The 14110-nt window shown below is 52.5% G+C and overlaps 1 protein-coding gene across 5 annotated transcripts in view; it reads left to right on the top strand.

Annotated features, from left to right (window-relative positions):
- ARHGEF2 (Rho/Rac guanine nucleotide exchange factor 2) overlaps positions 1-14110 on the top strand; it is an 82696-nt gene that overhangs the window by 37359 nt on the left and 31227 nt on the right. Inside the window, exon 1 of one of the 5 annotated variants that reach the window (XM_060201579.1) lies at positions 5787-6055. The exons of 1 other annotated variant lie outside the window; for it this stretch is intronic. In XM_060201579.1, coding sequence (XP_060057562.1) covers positions 5993-6055 — 63 coding nt within the window. In that variant the 5' untranslated portion in view covers positions 5787-5992. Of the gene's footprint in view, positions 1-5786; positions 6056-6560; positions 6638-6846; positions 6942-11217; positions 11363-14110 lie in introns of those variants that run through there. 3 more of the 5 variants (XM_060201578.1, XM_060201582.1, XM_060201580.1) reach the window with 3 other exon arrangements.

The raw sequence follows: 14110 nt of genomic DNA, 5'->3' as shown, positions 1-14110 counted from the left end.
CATGTGCTGCCGGAGACTGAACGTGGGACCTCATGCTTGAGAGTCCAATGTTTTATCCACTGTGCCACCTCCCGGACCACCCTCCATTTTGTTTAATAGTTATTTATTTTCCCTTTTGTTGCCCTTGTTTTTTATTGTTGTTGTTATTGATGTCATGTTAGATAGGACAAAGAGAAATGGAGAGAGATGGGGAAGACAGAGAGGGGGAGAGAAAGATAGACACCTGCTTGTGAAGTGACTCCCCTGCAGGTGGGGAGCCGAGCCGGGGGCTCAAACCCAAACCGGGGTCCTTACTCTGGTCCTTGTGCTTCTCGCCACCTGCGCTTAACCTACTGTGCTATTGCCTGGCTCCCGAGGTAGGCCACTCTTAAGTATGAGGTAGTTAGTCTCTCTGTGCATATGTGTATGTGGAAACATGAGAAAGAGACAAGAGACCAGAGTACTGTTCAATTCTGGCTTATGGTGGCGCTGGGCTTTGAGCCGGGGTCCTTGGAGCTTTAGGCATGAGAGTCTCTGGTAGAACCATTATGATGTCTTTCAGGCCCTCTCACTGTGGGCTTAATTTGCATTTCTCTAATAGTAAGTGCTGTGGAGGGGGACAGGTAGTGGTGCACCTGGTTAAGTGCACGCATTACAGTGTGCAAGGACCCAGAGTCAAGCCCCTGGTCCCCACCTGCACGGGGTAAGCTTTAATAGTGGTGAAATAGGTCTGCATCTGTCTGTCTCTTTCCCTCTCTGTCTCCCCCCACCCCGTGATCTCTCTTTGTCTCTATCCAATAATAAGTAAATATATTAAAATTTTTTTAAAGTGCTGTGGAGCCTTTCCTCATAAGCCTGTGTGTCTCTCTGGGAGAACTGTCTATTCAAAAAATATGAGGGGTTACTTTTAGCTTCTGGCAAAGAGTAAGCTTGGCTTTTGATTTTGTGGATCTAAAAAATAGGTTTTTTGAAAAGTGAAACATATCCCTGGATGAGAGAGATGACAGGATATAAGTGGTTTGAATGAAGGGGCAGGAGAAGTCCAGGGAAATCGAAAGGGTGTTTCACTCCAAGAGATAAAGAAAATGGCAGTTGGGGGCAGGCAGTGGCATAGCTGGTTAAGTGCATATAATCACCACCTCAAAGTTTGAGCCCCCACTCCCCACCTGCAGGGGGTATGCCAGTTGAGGTCAAACTTAGTTTCCTAAAAGCCTTGTTGTTTTTATTTATTTATTTTATTACTATTATTTTATTCCTTGCTATTTCTTTCTTTCTTTCTTTTTCTTTTTTTTTTTTTTTTTTTACCAGAACACTGTTCAGTTCTGGCTTATGGTGATGCAGAGTATTGAACCTGGGACTTTGGAGCCTTAAGCATAAAAGTCTCTTTTGCATAACCACTATGCTAATTATCCCTGCCCACTACTTACTTCTTTCCTTCTGTTTAAAGAGAGAGAGAGGGGCCAGGCAGTGGTGCACCTGGTTAAGTGCACACATTACAGAATGTAAGGACCCAGGTTCAAGCCCCTGGTCCCCACCTATAGGGGGGAAGCTTCATAAGTGGTGAAGCAGGGCTGCAGGTGTCTCTCTGTCTCTCTCCCTCTTTTTAAAAAATATTTATTTATTTATTCCTTTTTGTTGCCCTTGTTTTATTATTGTAGTTATTATAGTTATTGATGTCATTGTTGTTGGATAGGACAGAGAGAAATGGAGAGAGGAGGGGAAGACAGAGAGCGGGAGAGAAAGACAGACACCTGTAGACCTGCTTCACTGCCTGTGAAGCGACTCCCCTGCAGGTGGGGAGCCGGGGTGGGTTGGGAGGTGATTGGGAGCAGTGAAGTGTCAGTGCCAGAGAGAGGGAGAGATGCACAAAGATTGTGGTGGGGGACAGAAAAGGGCTGGAGTGCCAGGCCCTCTTCTCTGTAGCTGGGTTTGGATACTTGAGTGACCCTCAAAAGCCCCTTGGGGATGTCAATGCCCATGTCCAGCGGAGAAGCAATTACAGAAGTCAGACCTGGGAGTAGGGCAGTGGGTTAAGGCGCAAAGCTCAAGGACAGGCATAAGGATCCCGGTTCAAGCCCCTGGCTCCCCACCTGCAGGGGGTCACTTCATAATCGGTGAAGCAGGTGTCTTTCTCTCCCCCTGTCTTCCCTTCCTCTCTCCATCTCTCTCTGTCCTATCCAACAACAATGGCATCAATAACAACAACAATAATAACTACAACAATAAAACAAGGGTGACAAAAGGGAATAAATAAATATTTTGAAAAGGGGGGGCAGGTGGTGGCGCACTTGGTTAAGCACACACATTGCAATGTGCAACAACCCAGGTTCAAGTCCCTGGTCCCCACCTACAGGGGGAAAGCTTCAGGATTGGTGAGGCAGGACTGCGGGTGTCTCTCTGTCTCTTCCCCATCTCTCCCTCCCCTCAACTTATCTCTGTCTCTATCCAATAATAAATAAATAAAAATATTTAAAAAAAAAAAGAAGAATTCACTTTTAAAAAAATTTAAAAAGAAGTCAGGCCTACCACCTTCTGCACTCCATAAAAATCTTTGGTCCATACTAACTACTACCAGAGGGATAAAGAGTACAGAAACTTCCAATGGAGGGGAGACTATATGGAACTCTGGTGGTGGGAATTGTACCCCTCTTAGCCCACAATCTTTTTTTAAAGATTTTATTTATTTATTAATGAGAAAGATAGGAGGAGAGAGAAAGAGCTAGACATCACTCTGGCACATATGCTGCTGGGGATCGAACTCAGGACCTCATACTTGAGAGTCCAAAGCTTTATCACTGCGCCACCTCCTGGACCATAGCCCACAATCTTATTGATCATCATTACATCACTTAAAAAAAAAACAACCCAAAAGTGAAACAAACCTGGGCCTTAGGTCATAGCTTTATTGGAAATCCAAATTGGAGTTGGCCCTTTAAGATTCATCCTAGGCTTGTAGCACCCCCCCCCAAAAAAAAAGAGGACCCAGCCCACCCCTGTCTGGATCTGGTGGGTGGAGCCATGAGGTCAAGATTCTGACTTTGTCTGTTTCTAAATTTAATTCATTCCTCAGCTTGGGTTGCCCACTGGGAGGAGGGGTCTGGGAAGTGTGGAGTTCTAGGTCCAGGGAGCCCTCAGGACATGGCTGGTTGAGGGGGGTTCCTGGCTTTTGGAGGTCTCCTCCCCCTGCAAGACTAGACCAGTCAGCCTGTTCTAGGCTTTCATTTAGTCTTACACTAGACAGGAAGCAGGAATGTCCTCTTTCCATCCTTCCTGTACTTTTTCATTTATCACCCTCACATATGTGATGCCAGGGTTCAAACTCAGGACTTCATGCTTGAAAGTCCAATACACTGCCTCCTGGGCCTTCTACTTTCGGTTTCTCTTTTTCTTAAGATTTATTTTATTGGGCTGGCAAAACAGTTCACTTAGCTAGTGAGCTAGCTCCTTGCCGTGTGTAGGACACATTGAAGGATGTTTTGGTGCTGTAGTCTCTCTCTCTCTCTCTCTCTACCTCTTTAAGAAAAGGGGGCAGGAGGTAGCTCAGTGGGTTAAGTGCACATGGTGTGAAGCCCAAGGACCAGCACCAGGATCCTGGTTTGAGCCCAGGCTCCCCACTTGCAGGGGGGTTGCTTCACAGGTAGTGAAGCAGGTCTGCAGGTGTCTATCTTTATCTTTCCCTCTGTCCCTCCCCCCAATTTCTCTCTGTCCTATCCAACAACAACAACAAAGGCAACAAGAATGGGGTGGGGGGAAGGCCTCCAGAAACAGTGGATTCGTAGTACTGGTACTGAGCTCCAGATAACCCTGGAGGCAAAGAAAAAAGGGGTGGTGGTGCTAGGTGGTGGTGTACCTGGTTGAGCACACAATGTACAAGGGCCTGGGTTCAAACCCCTGGCCCCTATCTGCAGGGGGAAAGCTTTACAAACAGAGAAACAGTGCTGCAGGTCTCTGTTTCTGTGCTTCCTCTATCCTCTTGTTTTCTCTTTGTCTATATCCAAATAAAATCTTTTTTCTTTTAAATATTTTATTGATGATTGAATAGAGACAGGGAAATTGAAAGGGGAGGAGGAAATAGAGAGGGAGAGAGACAGAGAGACACCTGCAGCCCTGCTTCACCACTTGTGAAGCTTTCCATCTGTAGGTGGGGACCAGGGTCTTGAACCTGGGTCCTTGTGCACTGTGATGTGTGTGCTTAACCAAGTGCAACACTGCCTGGCCCCTAAAATCTTTTTTCAATATAAAAATGACTGGAGTGGGCTTGGCAGTGGTATATTCAGTTGAGCACATATGTTACAATGTACAAGGACCTGGGTTCAAACCCCTGGCCTCCACTGGCAGGGGGAAACCTTCACAAGTGATGAAACAGCGCTGCAAGTGTCTCCTTTTACTCTCTATGTCTCTCTGTCCTATAAAAAAAGTTTATTACATATGAAAGAGAAGCCAGAGCATCACTCCCATACATGTGGTGCTGGGGATAGAACTGGAAACCTCAGGCACACAGGTTATTTAAGGAGAAAGAGAGAAAGGCAGAGAGAAGTAGAGCTTTCTGCTAGCACAAGTGGTGCAGGGTTGGCACCAGGCCTTCACAGGCTTTGTCCCCTTCTCCTGCCCCTGGCCTCAGCTGTCCTCTCTTCCCTGGCCTGGGCCATCCCCTTTCCCTGTGGCCTGGACTAGGCGGGGCTCCCAGATGGACAGGGAGTTGAGAAGGTGAGGAAGTTGTTGCTAGGCAGGCAGGAGGAAGAGCTGCCATTGGAGGGTGGGGGTTGGGGGATGGGGCTGGTGGTGTGCGGGTGAGGAGCCCAGCCAGTTCAGCCAGTGGTGTGGCTGTGGAGCCCAAAATAGTGGCGGAGGCTAAAATAGGCACCTACGGAGTGCTGAGCTGGGCTCAAAACCTGCCCAGCTGGGGGCAGCGAGCTGGCTGGGTCCTCCTGCCGCCACCACACCCCACCTCATCACACACACACACACACACACACACACACACACACACACACACACACACACACACACACACACACACACACACCTCTGGTCTTTAGGTTTTGCTCAGTTTGCTTTATCTCTTTCTCTCTCTCTCACACACAAACACACACACACATGCACACACGCACACAAACCTCTGGTCTTTAGGTCTTGCTCAATTTGCTTTTTGTTTTGTTTTGAAACTTTCAATGTATAATGTTTACTCAAGAGAGAGAACCAGAGCATCACTCTGGCACATGCTACACCAGAGCTCGAACTTAGAATCGCGTGCTGAAAAGTTCAATGTGTCACCTCCCGGGTTACTCTCATTCGCTCTTAAATTAGGGGCCAGCCACAGGGAAGGACTTCCTCGGTCTGGGAGCCCCCGGGCAGTGGTGGCTGCTCCTCCCTCCCGCCTAGTCCCACCCCACCCCAGCCCCGGGCGGGGGCAGAGGCGGGGTCAGGGCCGGCTGGAAGGTCTACAAGGCCCTGAATTAAGGGGGTGCCAGTGAAGGAGAGGTCTGTGCTCTGCTTGGATTCCGGGACCCCTGCGGTGAATCTTTCCCCCCCCTCGCCGGAGTTCCCCTTTGATGTCTCCGCCCTCTTACTTCCCCGCCCCCAGCCCACCCTCAGGAAAAGGGATACGCGTGTGCCCCCGAAGGCCAGGAAGAGCTGTGGCGGGGGGGTGGGGGGGGTTTGGAGGGTGTGTGTGTTCTGCGTTCTGCAATTTAGAGACCGGGGCGGGGGGGGCTTGGCGCGTGTGGGGGGGTGCTAGCGCGGGATGAGATGGGCCCACCTGAAATTTAGGCCAGTCTCCGCGGCTGGAGGGCGCCCCCGGGCAGAGGGACAGAGGCCCGGTGGGCCACCCCCGCACCCTCGCACCCCGCCCCTCGCCCCGCCCCCTTCCTAAGGGGGGGGGTGGAGACTACAGTTTGAGGAACTGGCTGGGGTGCGGGCCGGGGCGCAGACTTCCTGTCCCCGCGCTGGCTGCGCGTGCGGCCCCCACCTCCCCCACAATAGCCGGCGCCTGCGGCCGGGCCCCCAGCCCAGCATGTCGCGGATCGAGTCCCTCACGCGCGCGCGGGTCGACCGGAGCAAGGAGCAGGCGAGCAAGGTGGGCTCCGCACCTCTTTCCCCCCACCCTGCGGGCTCCCCACCCCACACCCCCGGGGTTCCCCGCCTCGCTCCCGGGTCGCCGACCTGGGGCGCAGCCTGGGTGGGGACCGAGCGTGGCGAGTCCGGCGCTGGATGCTGAGCTGGGGGCGTCACGAGATCCAACCAGACCTCTAGGCCCCCCGAGATACGACTGTCCCCTCCAGATCCTCCCGGGGTGCCGATCGCCCCCAGTTGGGCGGGACTGGCGGGAAGAAAGTTGCTGGGGGAGTCCAGCCTAGAGCGGGAGGTGTGCGCCTTGGCGGGAGCTCTACGGCAAACCCCCCTCGCCGGGACCCCCAGCAGCTCCACGGCAACCCCCCACCCCGCCCACAGCCTTGTAGCCCTGGCTACGTCGGTAGCCTTTGTCCCGCCATCCGCCGGTGGGGTGGGAGAGGTGTTTTCCTGCCCCCCCTCCCGCCACCCCTGGAGAGAAAAGCCAGCTCCGCCCCCCCACCCGCAGATGGATTTCCCAGCTGTGATTCAGAGTTCCCCTTGGGTGGGCAGACACGGGGTCCCCGGCCCCCCCCAGCCCGCCGCTCAGGTAAGAGGCGCAGAGAGCTTTGTGTGGCGGAGCAGCAAGCACCCCTTCATTCTTCACTGCTTGTCCTCACAGCCTGAAGCTTGAGCCCGGGGCTCTGCATTCATCTCCGCCCTCCCCGCCCCCCATCTCTCCAATCTCTTCATCTGGGGACTACTTCCCCCACCGGTGCTAGAAGCTGGGTGTTTAATCATCCCCCAGCCCCACCCACAGGCCTGGGGCCACTCCTTCCCAAGTCTCTTTTATCCCTGTCTTTGTGCCCACTCTCACTCCCGGGACCCCAGGAAATAATGAGACTCCTCAGGAGGTGAGTGAGCTGGGAGGAAGGTGGTACAGTCGCGCCCTCCTTCCCACCTCCTGGGTGCACCCACACTGTACCCAGTGGCAGCAAGAGCAGCACCCGCCCCCCCCCCCCCCCAGTCCATACTAGCCTCAGTACTCTCCTGCGGGCAAGGAGCAGTATCTTCGAGAGGCTCTTTGAGGTGAGGGGACCCCTCCCCGCAGCCCCGTCCTAGTTCCTGGCCCCACTATCTATGCTTTGCCTGGGAGTTGGGGACGGTTCAATCTGTCCGGCAACTTTTCCTCAGGGGGCTGGGGGTGCTAGAGGGAGGGAAAAGGGGGCTGTGATGGGCCTGGGGAGCAGAGAGGGTGTGAGGTGGGGTGGCCGGCTGCGTGTCCCAGCCAGACCAGTCCTGGAGCTCGGAAAGTCTGTTTATTTTTTAACCGTTTGAACTGAGACCCTGGAGGAGAGCCAGAGGGGGGCGGAGAGGTTTTTTGAAACCAGAGAAATTTGGTCCCACCCTAAAAAGGAAAGTTGAGGGGCGGCCCTGGCCAGGGGCAGACTGGAGGAGGGGTGCAGAGATGAGTCTGGAGAGATGGATCTTGGAGTTATTTTGGGAGGGTGTCCCTGGGCCCTGATGTTTTGTTTTTGGGTATGGGGGGAGAGTGGGGGATGTCCTCAACATGAGTTTCTATGGAAGGATGGAGGGGCTGGAGCCTGATGTTTTGTTTTGGGTATTGTGGGGAGGGGGCCCCAGAAGTCTGACTTTCTATGGGAGGGCAGAGAAGCTTGGGTCTAGCTAAGGTGCCAGGCTGAATGGGTGGGACCCAGGGCCCAAAGGCCATGCTGGAGGGTGGTTGTCAGTTTGGGCTGGTCGGAAGGAGGGGGGCAGCTCCGGAAAGCTGTGGTTACAGCGGAGGGAGTTGGTGCTTTGCCAGCCAGGCTCGGGTCCCCTTCCCCTCCCCCCAAGTCCTCCAGCTGTCTCCTTTCTTTTTTGGTGGTGGTGGGGCCTGGAGGGGGCCCTCTGGAAAAGAGGTGATAGTGGGGGATGGTTTTCTATCTCGTCAGGCGTCTGAGCTGTCTGAGCTGACTTCGCCACCCCCCTCGCTTATACGGGGTCTCACTGCTGGAGACTCCCTGCTGGAAGGAAGGGAGATTGGAGTCCCTTTCCCCTCCAAACTCAAAGAAGGAGCTCGGGTCCTCTGGTTCCTCTTTTCTCTTCACTCCATTGCTTTTCCGGGCTGTCTTCACTCAACCACCCCCTCACTTTTCTCCGCTCTACTTCCTACCTCCCTGCACCCTAGACCCCAGCACTCTTAGTCCCCCTTCTCGCCTCTCTCCTCCCCCAAGCCCTCACTTCCAGTCTCAGAACAAAGGGACCTTTCCTGTTAGGAACCTGGGTGGGGAAGGAATAGGGGAGCCAGGGCAGGCACCCCCCTGGAGTGAATGTGGTGGGCAGGTGGAACTGAGCTGAGAGGAGAGGAGTGGAGCTGAGAGAAGCAGAGATCAGCCTGGCCCTTTGTTCTGAGTGCCAAGGCTTTGTATGTGGGGAGCCTGCTGTGTGGTGGGCCTGGTGGGGAGCACAGGTGGGGGCAGAGAGGACTGGCCTTTTGGGAGGAAAGTTGAGAAACTGAAGGTGGGGGTTGTCTCCGGAAGGTTGTGCCTTGGTGGGGGGGGGGGGCGTAGGACAAGATCCTGGGTTTGGGAAGTTCGGGGAAGAGCAGAGGGGGAGGGGAGAGGGTAAGGCTGGGGGAAGGGAGGCAGAGCTTGAGGAAGTCACTAAATGACCACAGGGGTTGGGGGAGTGGTTAAAGAACCATGAGGGGTGAACTGAGCCCTGGCCTAGAGGGACTCTAGCTGGCACTGTGACCTTGGAGGCTGGAAGGGGACAGATTTGAATATGTGAATTCCATGCATGCATGTGACCTGTGTGTGTGTCTGTGTCTGTCTGTCTGTTTCCACATGCTTTGGGTCATGCTTTTGACTCATGCTCTCTGGACCAGAGGAATGAGTGCACTCCTAGACTCCTAGCTTCAGCCTAAAAAGCATCTATTCTAGGTTTTGTGACCAGCCAGCAGGCAGAGTGTGAGGAGGGGTGTGAGGGGGTGTCCTGGAACTAAGAGAAATGGCTGGGTTTGTTTATGTATCCTTGAGGGAGGATGGGAAGGGGGGAAGCAGCAGGCAGCAGCTGTCCCCCCTCCCATCTCCGCTGGTCTGCCCTGTGCCAGGAGGGCAGGGAGTCTTGGCACGGCTATTGTTTGCCTGCACAAATGCCCGTCTGTTTGCGGTGCCCCCTCCCTCTCTGCTGTCTCTCTCCTGACCTGACAGGTGTGGCCTTGTGGGGGGCAGGCTGGAGTCCAGGAGGCCCCAGTCTCTCTAGCCTGGTTGGATCCCTGGTGCCCCATACCCCCTTCCACTCACCAGTGTGTCCCTGCCCCATTGTCTGCCTACTCGTCATTAAGCCAACATTTATTAAGTGCCTTTGTGCATACGCGCGTTTGCATCTGCTTCTGGCTCTGCTGTTGGTCCTCTTGGGCTGCTTCCTCCAGCTCAGCCTCCTGCTTCATCTCTGGAAGCTTCTGATGGAAGAGACTGGCCACCCCAATCCTATCTGTTTCTCCTCTAACCTGGTAGCTAGCCCCTGCTGCCCACCAACTCACAACCTTTCATAGCCTGGGACTCTCACCTCTGCTAGCCAGAGACTGAGCTACAGGTGACTGGGGCCCAGTGGAACCCTCCAGGGGCTTCCAGGCACCATGCCAATGGCTATGGCATCCTTGGGAGAGGGGCAGAGCTGTGCCCTCTGGGGGAGCAGACAGAGATTCTAACACTGCCCCTGGACTCCTGCCTACTGGGGCATAGGTTGACCCATCTTGCCATTGTCTTGTCCTGTCTATTTTAGCTAGTTATTAGAAAGAGACAGAGACCATATTACCTAGCTCCTCCAATGCAGTGGGGTCCGGGCGGGAGCCTGGGCCAGGCACTTAGTAAAGCAGTGTACTATCCCATGAGCTGTTCCTCAGGCCCTGCCTTGTCCTTCTTGCCCATGAATCTTTTCTTGCTCTCTCAGCCTAGGAAGCAAAGGGTAGAGAAGTGGCGGCTGCCCCCGCCCCACACTCTGGCTGTCTTTCCGCAGCGAGACTGAGATCCAGGAGGACAGAGGAAAGGATCTATGGGGAGTGGGGGATTCTTCTGCTCTCCACAGGATTGTGAGAAACAGGAGGAGGAGACGCTACAGGCTTAGATGGGGAATGAGGGTACCAGGTACCCCATGTCTGGGTGTCCATCTAGCTGCCCATTTGTCCTCCCTTCTTTCCTTACTCCCCTTTATTTGTAGATACTTGCTGTATTCCCTTGTGGGGAAAGCCCTCCTGTGATGCTTGTGAGAGAGTGACCTGGGGTACGGAATTTAATTAAATTAATTTATTGCTCTTGGCATTATCACTGGGGCATAGTGCTTGCACAATTTCACTGCTCCTGGTGGCTTTTTTTTTTTAACCTTTTTTAAAAATGTCTATTTTGTTTATTTATTTATTTATTTATTTAGCTTCCATGTTTATCACTGGGGCTTGGTGCCAGCACTACAAATTCACCACTCCTGACAGCATTTATTATGTTCGATAGGACACAGAAAAATTGAGAGGGGAGGGGGAGATAGAGAGGGAGCAAGAAAGATAGACTCTTGCAGACCTACTTCACCACTTGTGAGGCTTCCACACTGCAGGTGGGGAGGAGGGTCTCGAACTTGGATCCTTGCACATAGTATTATGTGTGCTTAACTGGGTTTACCACTGCCCGGCCCCCATTATTGCTATTTTTTTATTAGATAGGGCAAAGAGAAATTGAGAGGGGTGGGGAAACAGGGAAAGAGGAAGAGAGACAGACACCTGCACACTTGCTTCATTGCTTGTGAAGCTTCCCTCCTGCAGGTGGGGAGTGGGGACTGGAGCCTGGGCTCTTGCATAGTCTTTCTTTTTCTTAGAGAGACAGAAGTAGAAAGAAAAAGAGACCTGCAGCACCCTTGTACCTTATGAAGCTTCCTCCCTGCATTTAGGGGCCAGGGTCTCGAACCCTAGTCCTTGCAAATGTTGATGTCTGTGCTCAACCAGGTGTGCCGCCACCTGGCCCTTACTGAACCAAGCAGAAAGGGCCTCTTAGTTTGGAGGCTACTTGGGGGCTGGGTGTTGCTGATGGCACAGACCCAAAACTATCCTTGGGCACACAGGGAAATGGGAGTACAGGGGTACATGGGTTAGTGGAGGCCAATGTGGGTACCTTAGCACCCAGAGAAGACAGAGACAGAGAAGCCCAGGCACTGGGTGAGCCAGGGCGGGCCCAGGCTGTGAAGAACAATAGCGCTTGGCAGTGCTGGGCTGGCTGCTGGCAGTGCCCTCACGATGTGCTGCTGCTGGGGCTGTTGCCCACTGCTGGGGTCGCTTGGCGAGAGGGTGAGTGACTGGAGGTGGAGGAGGCTGGGTGTTCTGGGGGGATTCCTGCCAGCCCAGTCCCCTCCCTACCTCCCCCATCTCTGGCCTGGTGCTCCTTAGAGGCCTGAGGGGAGAGTGAATGGAGGATTGAGGAGGATGAGGTGTGAGGGAAGGGAACTGCCCCTAATCCAGGACTGTCACTACATTTAGCAGGCTCTTCAGGTCTGCTTTCTTCCCATTCAGAACCGAGGGAAAAATCCTAAGTGCTCCCGCTTTAAGTCCAAGCAGGCTGGGAGGGCAGGAGGGAAGGTGAGGCAGAAGGCAGTGAGGAGAGAGAGGGAGCTCTGAGGTCCTGAAAAGGTGGTTGTCCTTTGGGAGGAGCTCCTCTTCCAAAGAGCTAGAATGTTAGGCTTGTCAGTCAGTCGTACACAGCACTTTTGAGTGCGACGTCCGAGGTTCAAGCCTTGGCCCTGCATATACCAGAGCTGAGGGTTGCTCCCACATGTCTTTGCCTCTCTGTCTCTGTCTCCCTCTCCTGGAAGTACAATTTTTAAAGTGAGAAAACACTAGAATATGGAATAAGATAGATGGAGGTATAGGCCAAAGGGAGAACTTTTTAAAGTTTATTTCATTTATTTTTAAAATGTTTTTATTGTTGGCTAGAGACAGAAATTGTGAGAGGAGGGGGAGATAGGGAGAGAGACAGAGAGACACCTGCAGCTCTACTTCACCACTTGTGAAGCCCCTGCAGGTGGGGACCAGGGGCTTGAACCTGGGTCCTTGTGCACTGTGATGTGAGCGCTTAACCAGGTATGCCACTGGCCACAGTAGAACTTTTTTAAAAAAGTATATTTTAGGGAGTCAGGCGGTAGCACAGCGAGTTAAGCACACGTGGCGCAAAGCACGAGGACCTGCGTAAGGATCCCGGTTTGAACCCCCCGGCTCCCCACCTGCAGTTGAGTTGCTTCACAAGTGGTGAAGCAGGTCTGCAGGTGTCTGTCTTTCTCTCCCCCCTCTGGCTTCCCCTTCTCTCTCTGTTTCTCTCTGTCTTATCCAACAATAATGACACCAATAACCACAACAATGTTAAACAACAAGGGCAACAAAAGGGAAAATAAATATTTTTAAAATATATTTTTAAAAAATTGAAAAAATAAAGTATATTTTACTTGGACTGGGCAGATAGCATAATGGTTATGCAAATAGATATTCATGCCTGAGACTCTTGAGGTCCCAGGTTCAATCCCCAGCACTTCTGTAAGAGCTGAGCAGTGCTCTGAACTTTCTGAATTTCATTAAAATAAAAATAAATGCATTTTTAAAATAACTTTTTTTTGAAATATTTTATTTATTTATCTTAATGAAAGAGTTGTAGGGAGAAAGACAGTGAATGAGAGAGACCAGATTACTGCTCAGCTCTGGTTTATGGTGGTACTGGAGTAAATCTGGGACCTTTAAGCCTCAGGCATGAAAATCTTTCTGCATCACTATTATGCTGTCTCCCCAGCCTAGAAGCTTATTATATATATATATATATATATATATATATATTTTTTTTTTTTTTTTTTTCAGAGACAGAGACCATAGGATTACAGTGTCCTTCAGAGCTGTGGGGGCAGGTTTGAACCTGGGTCATTCACATTGTGAAACAGTACACTATGCAAATGGGATTATTTTACCAGCCTCAAAGGGAGAACTTTTTAGGGATCTGGGTGGGTAGGAACCCATATTGGCAGAAGGGGCCTGGCAAAGCTGGAGATGGCCAGCTCCCAGTACTAGGTCTTTGTGGGGAGGGAATGGGAAGGGGTGGGAAATGCTGCAGTGGGGAGGGGAGAGGCAGTCTGAGGGGGGAGGCGAAGGTGGAGATAGAAGAGTCCTGAGGAGGCCAGGAAGGAGGGAGGCAGAGAGGAGCAGGGAGAAGACACTGATGGTAGCTTGGACCTTAGACCTTAGACCTGCCTAGAGCACCTGAGGGGACAGGACAGGAGAACCCTGGCCTCCAGGTTGCATTTACTGCCATGCACTCTGAGCCCAGTGCTGCCCACCCTCTGAATGCCAGGCCCTTTGTCCCTCCCCACTCAGCCACAGGGACTCTCGAGTCCCTTTGGGGGGGGGGGGTGGGTAGGTTCCTAAGTTTTTGGCCCTGCTGCCTGTCAGTTCTCTCCTCCCACCTTCTCAGGCTTCTTGAGAGACTCCTCCAGGAGGGACAGAAATGAGGTTGGAGGGGTGGTCTGTCCTGCAAGGTTAGTACCCAGCTCCCAGTCCCAGGAAAGATTGAGCAGTTGGTGGCCAGAGCATGGGGGGGGGGGGTTAATGGGGGCCTGGAGTAACTGTGGGGCTAGTTCCCAGGCTTCTAAAGTATAGAGAGTGAGAAAAGTTAGCCTTTGGGTAATTGGGGAAGTAGCCCAAGTATGAGAGCACTGGACTTTCACACTTGAAGTTCCCGGTTTGATCCCAGGTACTGCATGTACTGGAGTGCTGCTTTTTTTTTTTTTTGCCTCCAGATTTATTGCAGGGGCTTGGTGAATCCACTGCTCCTGGAGGCTATTTTTTCCCCTTTTGTTGCCCTTGTTGTTTTTATCTCTGTTGTGATTATTATTGTTGTTGTTGCAGTTATGATTGCTGTTGTTATTGTGGTCGTCGTTGTTAGACAGGACAGAGAGAAATTGAGAGAGAAGGGGGAGAGAAAGACAGACACCTGCAGACCTACTTCACCGCCTGTGAAGCGACTCCCCTGCAGGTGGGGAGCCGGGGGCTCAAACCAGGATC

Source organism: Erinaceus europaeus, chromosome 11 (assembly GCF_950295315.1).
Source record: "Erinaceus europaeus chromosome 11, mEriEur2.1, whole genome shotgun sequence".
Classification (NCBI taxonomy): domain Eukaryota; kingdom Metazoa; phylum Chordata; class Mammalia; order Eulipotyphla; family Erinaceidae; genus Erinaceus; species Erinaceus europaeus.
Note: the sequence above shows the minus strand (reverse complement) of the source record. Positions and strands in the feature narration are given on the sequence as shown.